Source organism: Brienomyrus brachyistius, chromosome 8 (assembly GCF_023856365.1).
Source record: "Brienomyrus brachyistius isolate T26 chromosome 8, BBRACH_0.4, whole genome shotgun sequence".
Lineage (NCBI taxonomy): Eukaryota > Metazoa > Chordata > Actinopteri > Osteoglossiformes > Mormyridae > Brienomyrus > Brienomyrus brachyistius.
The window spans coordinates 28,758,418-28,775,839 of record NC_064540.1 but is presented as its reverse complement, the minus strand read 5'-3'; the positions used below and the strand labels follow the sequence as shown (position 1 = coordinate 28,775,839).

Here is a 17,422-nt window from a genome sequence, read left to right as displayed (position 1 = left end):
GGTCCTGCCTTCAGAGAGAATGTTTTCAAACTCTTTCTTTACCTCTGCCCCTGTGTTGCTTTTAAGACACCGCACCCATGCATATTTTGATAGAATGTCTATACACGTTAACACGTATTTAAAATCATCATTCTGTTCCGCATAAGCTGACATGTCCACCAAGTCAGCTTGCCATTGAGAATCAATATTAGTCACAAAGACTCTATTCCTTTTAAAGTTAAACCTGATCAATTTATGTAATGTGTATGCATCTTCACCAGACAACCATGTTGCAGCTTGGTTCTTATTTATATTACACACACCATTTTCATCTAACAGCGATCTGTATAATCTGTCGGGACGTCCAAAAGACCCAGGGTTTGATGGCGTATAATAGACACGTTTAAAGTGCTTATTATCCATCGTGAATCTCTAGCAATAATGACAGAGTGTTTTTTGAGTTAACTCAAACCTTTATTTAGAAAGCATGTAAAAAATGCCAGACACACATTTTGATTGAACAGTTCAGCGTTTACACACCATCCAGAGTCTGCTCGAACTTGTGCTTATCCCAGAAATCATTAATTGCATCTACAGGGCACTCGTAATCTTTTTCTTCAACATCACATTTCAACTAACAAAATTCTCCCATACATTTATTTCATCCTTAAGCTAACACGACGGCTTCAACAGCACCCTGTACTTTCATGGGTGAGGGAAGAGGATTGAATATCATGACCACTTTCATGATAACATGTTTAAACGATGGTCTATACAGCTTTTTAGTCAACTTTTCAAAATTGTTAAAGAAGTACAGGCATGTGTGCCGATGTTGGATTGGATGATTCACAGAGCACCCAACACAGGTCTCCTGCATGTCCTCGATTACTCGATCTAGAATACAGGCCAGCGACCCTTTGATTATGTTCTTGGTGGTGATGCTCCCATCTACAACATCTTCAGATAATGACAGTGCCGCAAAACGCTTGCAGAGCTCGTCGATCGTCGGTGATGGGAGCCGTAATGTACCAAAGAATACAATCACCAATGCTGGCCATTGCGCCCATGTCGGATTCAAAGGGGGTGCTGGTGACAGGAACGGTTTGCCATACGGACCCCTTGATGCGCCCTGCTGAAACTCAGATGGAGTGTCCAGTCGCAGGTTAGGAGGCTCTGGTAAGTTGTTAAGTTGCAGCCCAAAAGTCATTGGCTGTATTGGTGGGGACCAGGATGGGATCGGTTTCAGCATTGTTCAACAGCAGTCCAAAAGTATGTTCATCTATCAGAGGTGGCCAGGATGGACCCGGCTGCGTGGCCGCTTCAGGAGGTGTCGGGATGGTCGAAGTTGTCTGTTCGCATGCCACTGCTTGCTGGGGAGGGGTGTCTCGTTTTGAGTGCTGGCTCACAGGAGTGATGGGTATTAATACATTTTCAACATGGTTAAGTATAGGCTTCTCTCATCTTATTGGTCATTATTGGAAGAAGTGGGTTGGCCTAATGATTCCCGGCTGATCATACTTTGTTCAAACTTTTTCTTGAGTTTTATGCAGATACATTCATTATGCGAGAATATGCTGCACAGAGGTTTGCGGGAAGCCCATGTTAGGTTTAGCAGTACTAAGTTGCGGGGAGGGGGTGTCGCTGGGGTCATCGAACTGCTTGCGGGCTCTGTCTGTATGAGATTGGCAATAATTTGACCGCCACAGTCATGGCTACTTGACACCACGAGTCGGCTCTTTAAAGAAAATATTGTGTGTCTCTATGTGCATGCGCTACAGGAGAGAGAGAGAGAGAGAGAGAGCTCATGCGCTCATTTAAACAAGAACTATCCACGTTATTCCTTGATTCTTGTTCTCGAAATGCTTAGAGCGCTTTATTATTCACCTTGGCAGAAAAGTGCTTCATTGCTTAAAAAACGTTATTTGAAATACCAGGCTGCCATTTTGAAATGGGCATCTGTGTGAGCGAGCATGCGCCAAGTGCTGGCCACTTTGGTCTATCATTTCGACTGCGTTTTTCAAAAAGACCAGCGACATATGGCCGAGCTCCGGGACTTGCTCATTTCGCCTTTCAACCTATTCCTTCTAAACATTTGCTGTTAAATGCCTTCTTCAACCTAACAACAAAATAAATACCACTAAAGTTCTTCTTTAAACATGTTGGTTAAATCCTCTCCTGGAGCTGGCACCTTATCGTGGTGGAGGGGTTTGCGTGTTCCAATGATCCCAGGAGCTATGTTGCCCGGGGCTTTATGCCCCTGGTAGGGTCACCCAAGGTAAACAGGTCCTGGGTGAGGAACCAGACAAAGTACGGCTCACAAGATCCCTAATGACGGACAACATTCTGAATCCGCGGTTTCCCTTGGCCGGACGCGGGTCACCGGCCCCCCCCCCCCCCCCCGGAGCCAGGCCTGGTGGTGGGTTGGCTCCGCTGGTGGGGGAGGAAGCCGGCAAGGCCTGGCAGGCCCAAGCGTAGAGTGAGGGTCTGCTGGTAACGTCTGGCAGAATCCCCTGTCTAGAGGAGTTTCAACTCCTACTTCCGGCAGAACTTCTCCCATATCCCGGGGGAGGTGAAGGACATTGATTCCGAATGGGCCATGTTCCGCGCCTCCATTGTGGAGGCAGCTGATCCGAGCTGTGGCCGTTAGGTGGTTGGTGCCTGTCACGGCGGCAATCCCCGAACCCGCTGGTGGACACCAGTGGTGAAGGATGCCGTCAAGCTGAAGAAGGAGTCCTATCGGGCCTTTTTGGCCTGTGGGACTCCAGAGGCAGCTGATAGATACCGGCGGGCCAAGCGGGATGTGGCTTTGGCAGTTGCTGAGGCAAAAACTCGGGTGTGGGAGGAGTTTGGCGAGGCCATGGAAAACGACTTCCGGACGGCTTTGAGGAGATTCTGGTCCACCATCCGGCAGCTCAGGGTGAGAAAGCGGTGCAACATCAACACTGCTTATGGTGGGGATGGTGCGCTGCTGACCTCAACTCGGGACGTTTTGGGTCGGTGGAAGGAATACTTTGAAGACCTCCTCAAATCCCACCGACACGCCTTCCGATATGGAAGCAGAGTGTGGGGATTTGGGGGTGGACTCCCCTATCTCTGGTGCTTGGTGGCCGAGCCCCAGGGGTGGATGAGATTCACCCGGAGTTCCTCAAGGCTCTGGATGTTGCGGGGCTGTCTTGGTTGACACACATCTGCGGCATCGCGTGGACATCGGGGGCAGTGCCTCTGGACTGGCAGACCGGGGTAGTGGTCCCCCTCTTTAAGAAAGGGGACAGGAGGGTGTACTCCAACTATAGGGGGATCACATTCGTCAGCCTCCCTGGTAAGGTCTATTCAGGGGTCCTGGAGAGGAGGGTGCACCGGATTGTCGAACCTCGGATTCAGGAGGAGCAGTGTGGTTTTCGCGCAGGGTGGCTGGGCTCTCCCTTAGAGATAGGGTGAGGAGCTCAGTCATTCAGGAGGGACCCGCTGCTCCTCCACATTGAGAGGAGCCAGATGAGGTGGCTCGGGCATCTAATTAGGATGCCCCCTGGACACCTCCCTGGTGAGGTGTTCCGGGCATGTCCCACTGGGGGGAGGCACCGGGGAAGACCCAGGACACGCTGGAGGGACTATGTCTCTCGGCTGGCCTGGGAATGCCTCGGGATCCCCCCAGAGGAGCTGGATGAAGTTGCCGGGGAGAGGGAAGTCTGGGCCTCCCTGCTGAGACTGCTGCCCCCGTGACCTGACCTCGGATTAAGCGGGAGACGATAGATGGATGTCTAGTCTACTGTCATATACTTGAGAGACTCTCTCAGCCTTGCTCTCCAAACTACGCAAAATGATGGATTTGATCAGCTGGTCTCTCAATGCAATTGACACCATCTTCACAGTTGGTGCAATTGACACCTAGGTTCGGGGGAACCTAACTGTCCTGCAGGAACGTATGCAGCTGGCTACACGATGGATGGATGGGAGCGGTGGAGGGTCGTGTGCCTGGCAGCTCTTTCCGTGGAGGACATTGAAGACATCTACCTATTCGGAACCATGATTACAGGTATTATGCTGATTGGATTAGGCATTGCCCTGGCTTATCAAAGATTGAAGAAGACGGTGACAGCTGCTCAAAGCCCCACTAGGCTGGCCGGAATGATTGATGGAGTGGGCAGAGCTGTTAGCACTCAGACTATGACAATTGATCGCAAACTGGATAACATCATGGAGAAGCTCACAGCTTTGCAAAAAGTATTGGATGGTGGAGACCAACGTGGACATTAGTGGAGCTGGAAATTACGGCTTCTCGCACGGAAACCCAAACAACCCTATTCTATCAAGTTTTTGGCTCCCCCCAATCAGCACCGGCCTAGGCCAAGGCCGCTGCTGAACTAACAACTCCCCCAGAAGAACAAGGCAGTGAGACTCTCTTGCATTCCTCTCCCCCAATCCCAAGGACTTACCGCACCCTCCCCCCATCCAACGCCTTCGCCGCTTCATACCCCCAGCGTGAACAGGCGGTCTGGTGACCAGCGCCTCCATGACTGCAGGACCGGATGGCTGTCTGTCTCTGCTGGACTACCTCCACCACCCCTTTTCCCCTACCCGTTGCAAGTCGTGTCATTTTTATGTTGTACAGTGTAATGACCATGTGCTTATGTTGCTGAGGTGTTTTTTTTCGGTTCTCACAATGTACTCCCCACTGGAGTACAATCTGGGGGCTGTTTTTTTATTCTTCTCCTCTCTCCTCATGTTATCCTGTTTCTCTTCTTCTCTCTTCCCCTGTCTCCCGACCGGTCTGCCCCCTACTGTGATGTTTGTGTATATGTATGGTCGGTTTTTCCGAATGGCGCCACGGTAGGCAGCCAGTTACCTCAGCACCCAGCTCGTTTTGCTAGCTGTCTGGAGCTGCGTTAACACGCAATTTCCCCACTGTGGGATCAATAAAGTACTATCAATCAATCAATCAATGGATATTGGTTAAATGTAATTAGTTTAAGTGCTTTCTTCTTTTAAAATGACGAGCTGTATGTTAATTGGCTTCGCTTGTGCTTGTTTAAACTCTTCTGTTTCATTCAGGCATGTCTGTACTTGTTTACATTCCGCCTGCTTTTCTTTCTCTTTTTTAAAAAAAATAACGCAAAAGTTTTTCATCTTTAAAACATTATGGTGCTTCCTTATTTTAAAACACGCAAAGTGTTGGGAACGCTTGTGTCTACTAACAGCACATGGCTGCTGACGGACCCCCGCTGGACGTGTCTGAGCTTACATTCATCCTACTATATGTTTTATTATTCCTTAAAAACGTAATTAAAAATAACACATTAATAAATATATGTAATGTATTTTTATTCTATTAAAGTTTAATGCAACCCATATCTCCCCAAACCATATGGCCCCTATCGGCAACACGTGGCATAAACATGTATGATACCATATGGATATAACCCCCTGACCAATCAGAATAAGGGGCATGCCCCCTCCTGCTTATGACATCATAGAAGGAGGGGAGCATTAAGCTCTGCCCAAGGTACCACATACTATTTTTTTTACATTCCTACCCTCACCTATAGTCATAAGCTTTTTGTAGTGACCGAAAGAATTAGATGGTGGATACAAGTGGTTGAAATGAGCTTCTGTCACAGAGTGTCAGAAATAAATATATTTTTGGCAACTCTTTAAATATCCTGTCATGTACATTGTATTTTTTTAGAAAAACATGAAATTTAGTGAATTTAGCAATATTTTCATCTAGATTACATTCCATCCCATTGAAAAATATGTGGTGAGACCAGTCCTAAAAATATATTTTTTATATGCATAATCAGTAGTACAATAAGTCGTCCTGAAAAAGCTGGTTTCGTTATTTCTTTCTTTTTTCTTTTATCAATTTCAGATTTATGTTTTGACAGCATTTTTCACTGGTGTTCTTAGAATTTACAAGCCAATTTTTACTCTAAAACCCATAAAATGATTGAAAATGGTATGACAATGCTATCAACATACACATATGGCATCACTCAAATTCATATTTGATCCCTAGTAATTAAACATGTAATTTTTGATTTAATTCAGTTCCTTCAACTTTTGTTTACACAATACGACCATATGGTTGCACCAAATGATGAGAGGACTGCATGAGGTTTGATAATTGGTCAAAAAGGGAGTTTTACAAAATAAAGACGCAAATAAATCTACAAAAGAAACATTTTGTAAACTCTAACATACAGATCAGACAATGTTTAAACAGTAAAAGTAAAAGCAAATTTTAATATGTTTAAAAATTCAGCTGTAATTATAGCAGTGTATTTGCTCGTAGAAGTATGGAGTCCGGGAGGGAACATGGAAGGGGAAAAAAAAGATAAACATTTGCAAGATCTCGCAAAATATTAATAACTGTACTATTCGCTTTTGTTGAAAGATATTCAGCAAAACTGAATAAAGTTAATTTTACCACGGTGCCAGAGTTAAGGTTTAAACCCGAACCCACTTTCATGTATGCCTCCCTGAAATTATCTATTGATGATGTATACATGTATGGAAATGGAATTTCAACACCGCGGTAAAGTTAGCTTTATATACAGTTTTCCAGCTGTAATATCTTTCAATGTGTTTTATATATATATATATATATATTTCAATGTTTGTGTGCACACTTAATGTTCAACAGCCCATCTGTCTTGCTCAAAGTCAGTGGTGGTTAATTAGCATAAATTAATGAGTATAAAAACACATAATATGAACACATGGTAGTATGCATTGTCCCCCATAGTTTAATGTGTAAAGCACACCTAATAGGACATGTCTGTATCACTTAGGTTTATACTTATTAGTCGATAAATAGGCTAAAATTTGTATTTGAAATCCGTCTTTTGTATTTCAGATGGACACAGCACAGTCATTAATGTTTTGCGAGTTCTTACAAATCTTTTTTTTTCTCTGTATAAAAAGTGTATTTTGTGATTGTTTAAAATTTTAGCATGACAAACATTTTACCAAAACATATGAGCTGTCTCTTAATAGTTCAGGCCTTTAAATACTATAAGTTATTTACCTCTGGTTTTCAGTCAGTTTGGTGTTATGAAGTGTTCTGAGTTTCTGTAAACAAAAAAATATGGTATTAACATATAAATCTTTCAGAGAACTGTGATCCCTACAGCTATTTTCAAGTAAATTTCATGTCATTATTATATTTTACAACATTATGCAAGACAATTAAATAATGAAATTAATGCTTTATCAAACTTTGACAATATTCATCCAGTGGTGGAAAGTAAACATGCAAATTTACTCTTATTACTGTAACGTAGTAGTTTTTTTGTATGTTTTACATATTTTTGAATTAGTTTTTTTCTTTTTTTATTATTATTATTAATTTCAGGAATTGTACTTTGTTACTTTCTGAGTAAATGAAGATGGGAAAAGGGTCACATGAAAAAGTACGCACGAAAGCATGGATTCGGGCCATTGCCCACCAATCATGGCAACATTTTTTCAGCTGGCAAGCAGGACTATGGGAGGTGTGTCGAGTAGACCTACAGAGTCAGACTTAAACCCACCTGATACTTGTTCAATTTTCCTGTAGCTTATAATATTCTATTCAAACCTGTTTTGAGTGAAGTTAAAAGGATAGGTTGCTTTTTGTAAGATCACTAGATTCGACTGTGTAGTGCTTTTTACTTTTGATACTTAAGTACTTTTTAGACAAGGTACTTTTTACTTTTACTTGAGGAGTATTTCACTGGATGACTTTTACTTGAGTAGCATTTTTGTTTGGTATGTATTCTTTCACTTAAGTATGAAAATTGAGTACTTTCACCTTATATATTATTTTATTATAATAATATATATAATATATGACTTAATAAGGTAGCTTGGAAAACAATTAATGTTGAAAGAACTGTAGGATTAAGCAACACAGCTGCCACTACATGATATTAGTACACTTACAGAAGATGCTAAAGCTTCAATTGTACCCCAAAGTGGCCATTAGAGAGCAACCTTATTATACACAACTATACTGGACTAAAAACGTAACTTCAATTATTCTTAACATACTGAGTGGTTTAGTGGATAGTACTATCCCTCTCATGGAGTTTCACACACCCTCTGACATATGCCCTTGCTTTGTGCTGTATGCTGTCTGAAAACTGCTCCAGGCCCCCTGTGACTCCTGTGTTGCACGGTGGCTGGATGTAGTATAAACCATTCCAGACAAGTAATATATAATAAAACAATTAAGGATATGTGTTGCTCTGGGAAATCTGTTGCATGGGGTGTTTAACGGTGCCCATGTATTTTTTTAAGCATAAACTTTATTTGTATTGTATTGTATTAACCTCCCTGACAAATTTCTAATTAAAACACAGTTTGGAACCCTTTGTTTTCTGACATTAATAAATGATGTCACAGATGGTTTGTATGAAAATGTAGTATTGCTGATATATTCTCAGTGATGTTGTGATAAGTACAATTACCTTTTTATAACAGTAGACAGTACTTGTTAGCAGCAGTCCTCCACATACTAAAGCCAGTATGAAGGCTGTTTTATAAAACATATTATGCTCTGATGTGTTGCTCTGGGTTTCCTTCTCTGAGTCACCAACACTTGATGAGTTTTGTTCTTTATTAAGTGAGAAGCCACCCTGCCCTTGACCTGAAGACAGATGAAACCAGGTAAGGTTTGTGGTACACTATGAAAAACTATTTAAAAAAAAATAGTCATATCTTCTTCATACTGGCTTGAACAGCAAGAATGAATAAATATGGAATATTTATTAGCAAAACGCAACATTTGTGCAAACTTTATGACAATAAAGCAATTTGTAAGTGACTGGATCATGCTAGTTCAAAGCTGTGCTTAGAGGGCCAAAAGCTGTGTATTCTTAGTAATTTGAGACAGTTCCTCCACAGTTCTTCTTCAGTTACTCCACAACTAAAAGCTGAAATCTTTTGGGCAGGATGTTGACAGTTGAGTAACTGAGATTTATAATCCATGCAAGAATATGTGTTTTAATTAAGATACAAATGAGAAAAAGCTGGGTAAAACTACATTACCTGAACTAATTATTGTCGCATCTGTAGTCCTGACATATATTGACTCTTTGTTTTATACTGATGTTACAACAAACTGTGCATGCCAATTATGAGTAGGTTTTGTCAAAAGTCTAAGTATTTTGCTTAAGGGATCTTTGATTGTGTCATGACCTGCTCGTTTGATCCTCTCATGTGCCACGCCCCCTCATTAACCCCACGTGCAATCCTGATTGTTCCCAGCTTATTCTTGTTGTTTCATTGCGTCCTGTGTCAAAGTATGTTTTCCCAGTCCTGTCACTTAAGTGTGTACCGTGTGTTTGTGCTTCGCTTGCAATAATTTCCGTCTGCCTGACCCTGATTCCATGCAGCTCGCCAGTGGTTTGACAGAATGATAGGACTCTTAAAAAAGGTACCTCCCCGACCGAGGATCGCTACCTCAGTCTGGTAGAAGAGATACTATACTGGCTCGCACAGCCTGAAGTTCCAAGAGGACCCTGCAGTTTGGGCTCTGGCAAGCCAGAGCCAGGACATCTTGGAAGGGATGACCCTGGATACTGACGTCCATCCCGCAGAAGAGGTGCGCGAGAAGCTCCGGCAGCTGTTGAGGAGGGTGACCGAAGTGAGGACCCGGCTTATACCACTTATCAGCGAGCTGTACCAAGGATTCATCGTCACTCCTCTTCGAAGAACCCCTACCTCCACCAACAACAGCTTGCCGGTGAAAGAAGAAGAAGAAAGATCGGAGGCCAGAAGACGGGCCGACGATTTTCTTTGGGGCAATCTCCATCTCCGCTTCTTCCCCTACCGTAAATTGAGAGTATCCCCTCCCGATTTTAAATCCAGCGGTATTCACTCTGGACAACACCGTTGCTTCACCCAAGTGAGCGCCGCCCATTCCGGCTATGCCCCTGAAAGTTCCTGTACTGGTGGACCATGCTCCGCTCCCCACTGTTCCTGACCTGCCTGTGCCTGAAGTGCCTGAGCAACCCATGCCCACACCTCCGCCAGTCCCTGCTCTGCCCACAGCGCTTCCTGCTCTGCCTGTCCCTGCTCTGCCCACAGAAACTCCAGCTCCAATCCCCATGGTTCCTGTTCCTGCTCCAGCACCACCAGCTCCCATCACCCCGATCCCTGTCCTCGAGGAGGTCCTGGACTGTCCGACCAACGCTCCTTTCCCCTTGGTGGAGGAGGAGCTCGAATAGGACCCCTTGGGATTTCCCTGATGGTCCCATTGAACCCCTCTGGGGGAGTGTTCTCCAGCTTCTGCTCAGCTATCACCTGTGGTTCCCTGGGCTCCTGCTCAGTGTTTGCCTGCGGGTCCCCCTCCAATGCCTCATCGGTTGCCTGCATCTCTGGCTTGTCGCCTCGTTGGTCACCTACAGGTCCCCCCACTCTGACTTGTCGGTCGGCTGTGCCTTCGCTGGCTGTGGCTGCGCCATCACCTGCCGCGGCTTCCCCTCCCTCCTCGCATTCACTGAGGTTCCCTTCGCCTTCCTTACCTCCCTTGGTGCCCTCTCAAACTTCTTCCTTGCCTGCTTCACCTGTTCCTCCACCTCCCTCCTCGCCCCCTACGAGGTCCCTTCCTGCTCCTCCCTTTCTGCCGCTGAGAGTCCCTCCAGCTCCGGCCTCGAGGTCACCTGCTGCCCCTGCGGCTTCCACCTCTCGCCCGCTGGAGTTCCCTTAGACTCCCCGTTGTCCCCCGTCCTTTCCCTTCCGGCCTCCTATGTCTGCTCCTCGTCACTCTGTGTCTCTGGTCTTCACTCCTAGTCCTTTTGTTCTTCCTGTGTCTCCTTTTCTGTGTTCCCCGTAATTTGCCAGTTGGTGTCTTGTTTGCTTCCGTTGTGCCTGTTCTGTGTGTCCGTCCTGTTCCCGGTCTCCCATTAATGGTCTTGTTTTGTTCTGCAAATTTCCTGTCCCAGGTCCTGTCTCTTCATTCCCCTTGGTGCCTATGGGGGGGGGGGGTTCTGTCATAACTAGCTCGTTCAGTCCTCTCGTGTGCCACGCTCCCTCATTAACCTCACATGCAATCCCGATTGTTCTCAGCCGATTCTTGTTTTTCATTCAATCCTGTGTATGTAAGTCCACGTCAAAGTATGCTTTCCCAGTCCTGTCATTGAAGTCTGTGCCGTGTGTTTGTGCTTCACCTGCAATAAACCCGCTCTTTTTGGATTTCCATCTGCTTAACCCTGATTCCGCGCTCGCAGCTCGCCAGTGGTCTGACAGGTTGATTTTAGACTGAAAATGTCTATTGTTGTACCCATACATTTTTACATACTTGTGAAGTTAGCATAACATGTTTGGAATGACTATGAATATTTGTTGAAAATGTATTTTCTTTAGCAATTTTAGCTGCTTTTAAAGACTTAAAAGCTGTCCACGAGACTTAGTCTCAAAATGTAATTGATTTATGCTGGGGTTAATCAATCTCTTGAGCATTATTACAGTTGTCTTTTCATTCACTCTATCCGGAATGATACCATCATGGACTTCTTTAAAATGGTGTGTTTGACTGATTTATGGTTTCCTTTGAGATGGAAATGCTGTGTGATTTCAGGTCTTTCTCCCTGTAATGATTCATCAAAAGTCAGAGCAGATACTCAATATTTTTGTAGCTCTCTGTAAACCCTAAAGTTGCTATGGAAGACTTGTCACTAACTGAGCCAGTATCATCAATTAACACTTCTCTGACTTGTATGCTTGTTGTTGGCCTAAACAAAACTACTGTCTCATCAAAGAACTGAGTGATCTCAGGAAGAACAGAGACTAATTCTGACTGAAAACATCTAGTATTACTAGTGGTAATAGAGAAGCCATTTTTTTCTTCATCAGAAGATGCAGGGTTTAAATCAGGCAGGCATCCTCTAACAGCAGCTTTAAGGAATCCAAATATATTCCCAGGTCTTTTTGGAGGATAGGGCCATCAATATCATGAATTATATAATTAGATATTAACAATGCTTCAAGGAGTAAAAGGGGGGTTGGGTAGGCCTCAAGGAATGCAGGGGTATTTTTTACTGAAAGAAGGTGGTCTTTGTCATGTCATTCCATGGGCTGGTAGCCAACATGGAAACATGATTAGAGGGTTCATGGCCTAAAGTTGGGCAAGAGCAACAGCATTGTGTAGTAGGACCTATAGGAAACCAGAAAAAAGATTTGTGATGTTGTGATTCAGTAGGGATGAAATTGAAATTTGTGGAGACGTGATTATTATATGGACTTTTTGCAGGTGCAGGAAATTCAGTGTAATTTATGTAATTATGTAATAGAGTTGAGCCGGATACTCGGCTGAAACGAGTATCTGGTACGGATAAAGTACTTTTGATGAGTACGAGTATCATACGAGTAATATGAGTCAATATCTGTGCTCGGATTGAATAAAAATTCTCATTGGGTAGTTGACTGTGTCTGCGTTCCGTGATAGACTAGTCACAGCGCCCCTCCCCTGCACACATACAGATTTTTTGTGTTGCTGTGTCCCGCTCTGCTCATTCACACACAGAACACTGAGAAGAGAACTAAACATTTTTGTACTTGCCACTCTTTCAACATTTAGTGCAATTTTCTTTATTTAGCTAACATTTATATTTAACATTTATATTTACATTTAAGTTTTATATTTACATTTAAGTTTTATATTTAACATTTATATTAATATTTACATTTAACATTTATATTTAACATTTACATTTACTATTTATACATAGACAAACCATTTATATTTACATATGAGAAACAATTTTGAACATAATTTACACAGCAAAAAAACCTGATGATCCACAACACCGTTGACTTCTAGCTAAATGTCAGAAAATTGCACTAAATGTTGAAAGAGTGGCAAGTACAAAAATGTTTGCTACCTTTACAAACGGTGCCCCATAAAGAACAGTGCACTCTCTCTCTCTGTCTCTCCCTCAGTCACTCAGGGTCGCGGGTTTTTTCCGTTAATGTTTAGGGTTTCTTCAGCTTCAGGTTTGTTTTTTACTTTGGTTTGTAGTACTTACTTATTAATCAGTAGAGTTTTGGTAAACGTGGGGTTTGTTCAGATGTGGTGCTTGGTAGAATGCGACTCGCGTTTCTGCCTGTCGGAGATTTTCTTTTCTTTTTTAAATCGTCAGCTGGCTCTAACCAGTTTTTTTTACTTCACGCACTGTCTGACACTTTCTTGCTGTATTTCATAAAAAAATTTAGGAATTAGTGGTATAAAACTATATTACAAATTAATTAGCTACACACACACACTCTCCCTCTCTCTGCCGGTCATCGGAGTATTTTTTTTTTTAACTGCTGGCTCTAACCAGTTTTTTGACTTCAGGCACTGAGTGACACTTTCTTGCTGTATTTTATAAAAAAAAAATAAAGGTAGTTGTGGTATAAATAATATTACAAATTAAGCTACACACACGCACACACACATACCTGGTGTGGAAATAAAAAAAAAGAAAAAAGAACAAAAAAAATGAAATCACACTGATCATAAAAAATTAAAAGTTAAAAAAAGAAAGTTATGTTGAGATGAAAACTTGTTCATTACATTTTACTTCATAACTGCAATCGCATGTGTTGTATTCATTGTTGCAAAACTTGTTCTGTGTAAAGTTCGTTTGTTATCGTGATCAAAACCACTGATCTGAAGCTCAATGCTGATGCTGTCATGTAAATAGTTTTCTAATCAGCAATAAATATAACAATTTCTGATCAACCCCTATCAATTGCATGCTTAAAATAACACACCGGTTAAATCCCCGCCCATTTCAAGACAACCCGACCCACTTCCAGGTTAAATCCCGCCCACTTCCGGGTTAGGCCCCGCCCAGTCCGAGTACAGATACAGATAATTCATATGGTTAACAGATGCAGATAATGCTGTACTCGCTCATCCCTATTATGTAATGCACTATACTCAAAACACAATCTTTATTCATGAATGTCCATGCATATACCACGTCATGCATACACCATTTTAAAATATTTAAAATGCAAAAAAATATAAAATTTAAATCAAGATTTGTGTGTGGTGCAGTTTACTGTTGTGAGCCAATTTACCACTGTTACTAAGGTGATGCAATTTGTGCCTTAGATGCAAGTTTTACTCTACCTGTACTCTGGGTGGACCCTGTGATGGATTCTGGGTAATCTTTGGCATATTCTTGTGCACAGTTCCAGTTAACTGGTGCATGATTCTCTGTCATCAAGTCCATGTACATCATGATGACTTCTTGAACTTTTTCTAGCACCTCTTGTGGAGAACTGCTGTAGGCTTTGGTAAATTTCACTGGATGATCCTTGAAAAATATTAAAAACCAATTTTTTCATTTTAATCATTATAGTTGATTTCATGGACATTTCAAAGAACAACACATGTGACATACCCACCCAAAATTTATTTAGTTAAGCAGATTCATTTATGGAAATTAAAGTTTATAACCTGCCATATAAAGTATCTTACCATTTGTATGTCATATTTCATTAGATTATATTACCTTTATTTATATAGGGACATTTTTGAGTGTAGTGTTTAACGCTGATGTATATGAGTTTCAATATACTTTGGTGAGAAAATTCTCCTGAGTATTCTTAATTGGTGTCAGATATCTAAAGACCCTGTATATTATTTATTTATACAGAAACTTTGCCAATTCCTGTTAGTAGAGAGTTACAGACTACTGTGAAAGACAGCTAAGCAGTGAAGTTAATCATGTCTATCATCTGGTAAACAGCTGCTTACAGAGGCCCAGCTTTTCCCTAGGGCGTATTATCAAAGATACAAGCAACTACAGATTGTGCAGCTCAGTAAGGTAAAGGAGACACTCACCTCATGTTCCTCGTTAATTTCGGGAATACATTTTTGAGAGTAGATATTGAAGATCATATTTGTTAATGCATTGACATAACGAAAGTTATCGGAGCTCCGGTCATAGTTGAAGTGACTTTTGAGAAGATCCAGGATTTGGGGAAAGGCTGCTTTGACATAGCAGACTTCGCTCTATTATACATATATAAAAAGAAAATAAAAAATAGAATAAAAATTAAAAATAAATCAGGATGATTTTATAAAAAAAATCTAATCATAAGTAAAACATTTTTAAGGAGGCTTGCCTAAATTTTCAGAAGATTCATATTTTTTGGTGGTGCACAATTATACCAAAAGCCTTGCCCATTATATGTACATGACAGAAATAGCAATATATAATTTGTATGCAGCAAAATTCTCTATACACACACAAACACACATGCTTATTTGGTTTGGGGATTTGATGTCTACTTTAGCTTGCTGGGTGTGAAATTTACATGTCTTCTTTTGGGTATCACCCAAATCACCTCATGAATGTCTTCAACCAAAATTATGTCATTGGTTGAACTAGTATGTTCCTGTAGTACACTGTGGACAAAAGTATTGAGATATTTGGCCATTACACCTACAGGAACTTTCATGACATCCCATTCTACATCCATAGCCAACAATATGAAGTTGGTCCCCCCTTTGGAGCTATAACAGTTGTCTGTATATCTTCTATGAACGCTTTCCACAAGTTTACTGTACGTGAGAAGAGCATTTCTTGGTCAGGCACATCTTGGATGTGAAGGCCTGTCTTGCAATCTCCATTCTAGTTCATCCCAAATGTGTTGGGATTGAGGTCATGGGTCTGTAAAGGCCCAGTTGTCTCACACCAGACTCAACCAACCATGTCTTTATGGACCTTGCTTTGTGCACTAGGACACATTCATTTTGGAACAGAAAAGGGCCTTCACCAAACTGTTCCCACACAAAGTTGGAAGCATAGAATTGGCAAAATTTCGTAATATCAAGAGACCGTGCCATCAGCAACTTTCTACCCTCTCCTGTTGTCCAAGTTTCAGACAAGGGTGGTAGGGGGTTCTCTGGAACTTTCAATCTGCTTGAAAGAAGGCTGATTTTATCTCCGTCCTTGCTTCCTATTACTTTCTTGAATTTCTGGCTCTATCTGAGACCTGGATATCCCCACAGAGCGCGGCTACACTGGCAGCTCTTTCCTCTGCTAATGTTTTTTCTCATACTCCTTGAGAAAGTAAGTGGGGCGGTGGTACAGATCTGCTGCTGTCTTAGAATTCATACTACACACCCCTCTTTCTGTCCCATCTTAATATGTCATCCTTTGAATTCCATGCAGTTGCAGTTTCTTCTCTAATCAACCTTCTCATCATTGTCATCTACCACCCTCCTAGGTCACTTTCTTAAAGAAATGGACATACTCCTCATTCTCTTCCGTACTGAAAACACCCCTCTCACTCATCGTCATGGACCAGGAAATCACTATGATCCCTGAATACGCACTCTCTTCCAATTCTTCCATTTGCGATATCTTCTAGTAACGCAAGAGCTGCCATGGTAGTTGTAATAGTTTGGTCATTTCCTGCACTGTTTTATTGTTACAAATTGATTAAAAATCAGGTGCCGTGCATTTGTAAACAACATACAATTAATGTCGGTGTATTGGATAAAGTCAGCGTCATGATTGTGAGTTTAAAAAGGGAAACCACAGTAGCAATGACTTACCACTGGGAGCCGTCTGTTTACAAAACTGAGCAGAAACATGCGTACGCCTTGTGTGGAGCTGCTGTGAGAATGTGCGTAGCGGTACGACAAGTTTTGTTTTTATACATCTCGACGTGAGCGTGAAAATGGACGTACGCAACAGTTTCGTGCGTACGCACTGTTTATACATGAGGTCCCTGATCATCACTTTCTACCCTTTAGAATCAGCCTACCTACCCTGCATAAACCCAACTATGAATATTTCTCTCCCACTCAACAAAACCTCCACTGTGTCTCCCCTTCTGTTGCTGCCTGCACAATAATCATATCTTACAGACCCTGACTCTTTTTCCTCCCTAGCATTGGAGTCAGCAACTAATATTCTTCTCTCCTCGCTTTCTTCTTCTTGGCTGCCACTGAAAAGGTACATGCTGCCAGAGCAGCCAAACTGTCAGTTGTCCTCATCTTCCTTGACCTTTCAGCATCATTTGACATAGTCAACCACAAGACTCTTTTGTCCATCCTTATGAGTCTTGGAATTCATAGCTTAGCATGGCAATGCTTGTTTCCTACCACCCCCGCAAAAACTGAACTGCTAATCATCCCATCTAATCCGATCCATCCCCACACCAGGATCTTGTGATCTCCCGTGGACAACTCTACAACCTGAATTCCAGAATAGTTCTGGAATGTTCTTTAAATTTGAATAAAATGAAAAGTAAAAGACTTTCAAATCACATGAGCCAATATTTTATTCACAACAGAACATACTGTAGATAACATAAATGTATAAACTGAAAAACTACAATTTTTGCATAAAATGAGCTAATTTAAAATTTGATGCTTGGTACTGGTCTCAAAATAGTTGGGACAGGGGCATGTTTACCATGGTGTAGCATCTCCTCTTCTTTTCAAAACAGTTTG

At 42.1% G+C, this 17,422-nt stretch overlaps 1 protein-coding gene across 2 annotated transcripts in view; it reads right to left on the bottom strand.

Annotated features, from left to right (window-relative positions):
• Window positions 1-431: 431 nt before the first annotated feature.
• Window positions 432-17,422, bottom strand: part of csf1a (colony stimulating factor 1a (macrophage)) — a 53,352-nt gene continuing 36,361 nt past the window's right edge. Inside the window, exons 4-8 of one of the 2 annotated variants that reach the window (XM_049022584.1) lie at window positions 14,798-14,968; window positions 14,081-14,267; window positions 8,427-8,605; window positions 7,004-7,047; window positions 432-3,233 (exon numbers count right to left, since the gene is read on the bottom strand). In XM_049022584.1, coding sequence (XP_048878541.1) covers window positions 3,125-3,233; window positions 7,004-7,047; window positions 8,427-8,605; window positions 14,081-14,267; window positions 14,798-14,968 — 690 coding nt within the window. In that variant the 3' untranslated portion in view covers window positions 432-3,124. The remainder of the gene's footprint in view (window positions 3,234-7,003; window positions 7,048-8,426; window positions 8,606-14,080; window positions 14,268-14,797; window positions 14,969-17,422) is intronic. The other variant, XM_049022583.1, reaches the window with a different exon arrangement.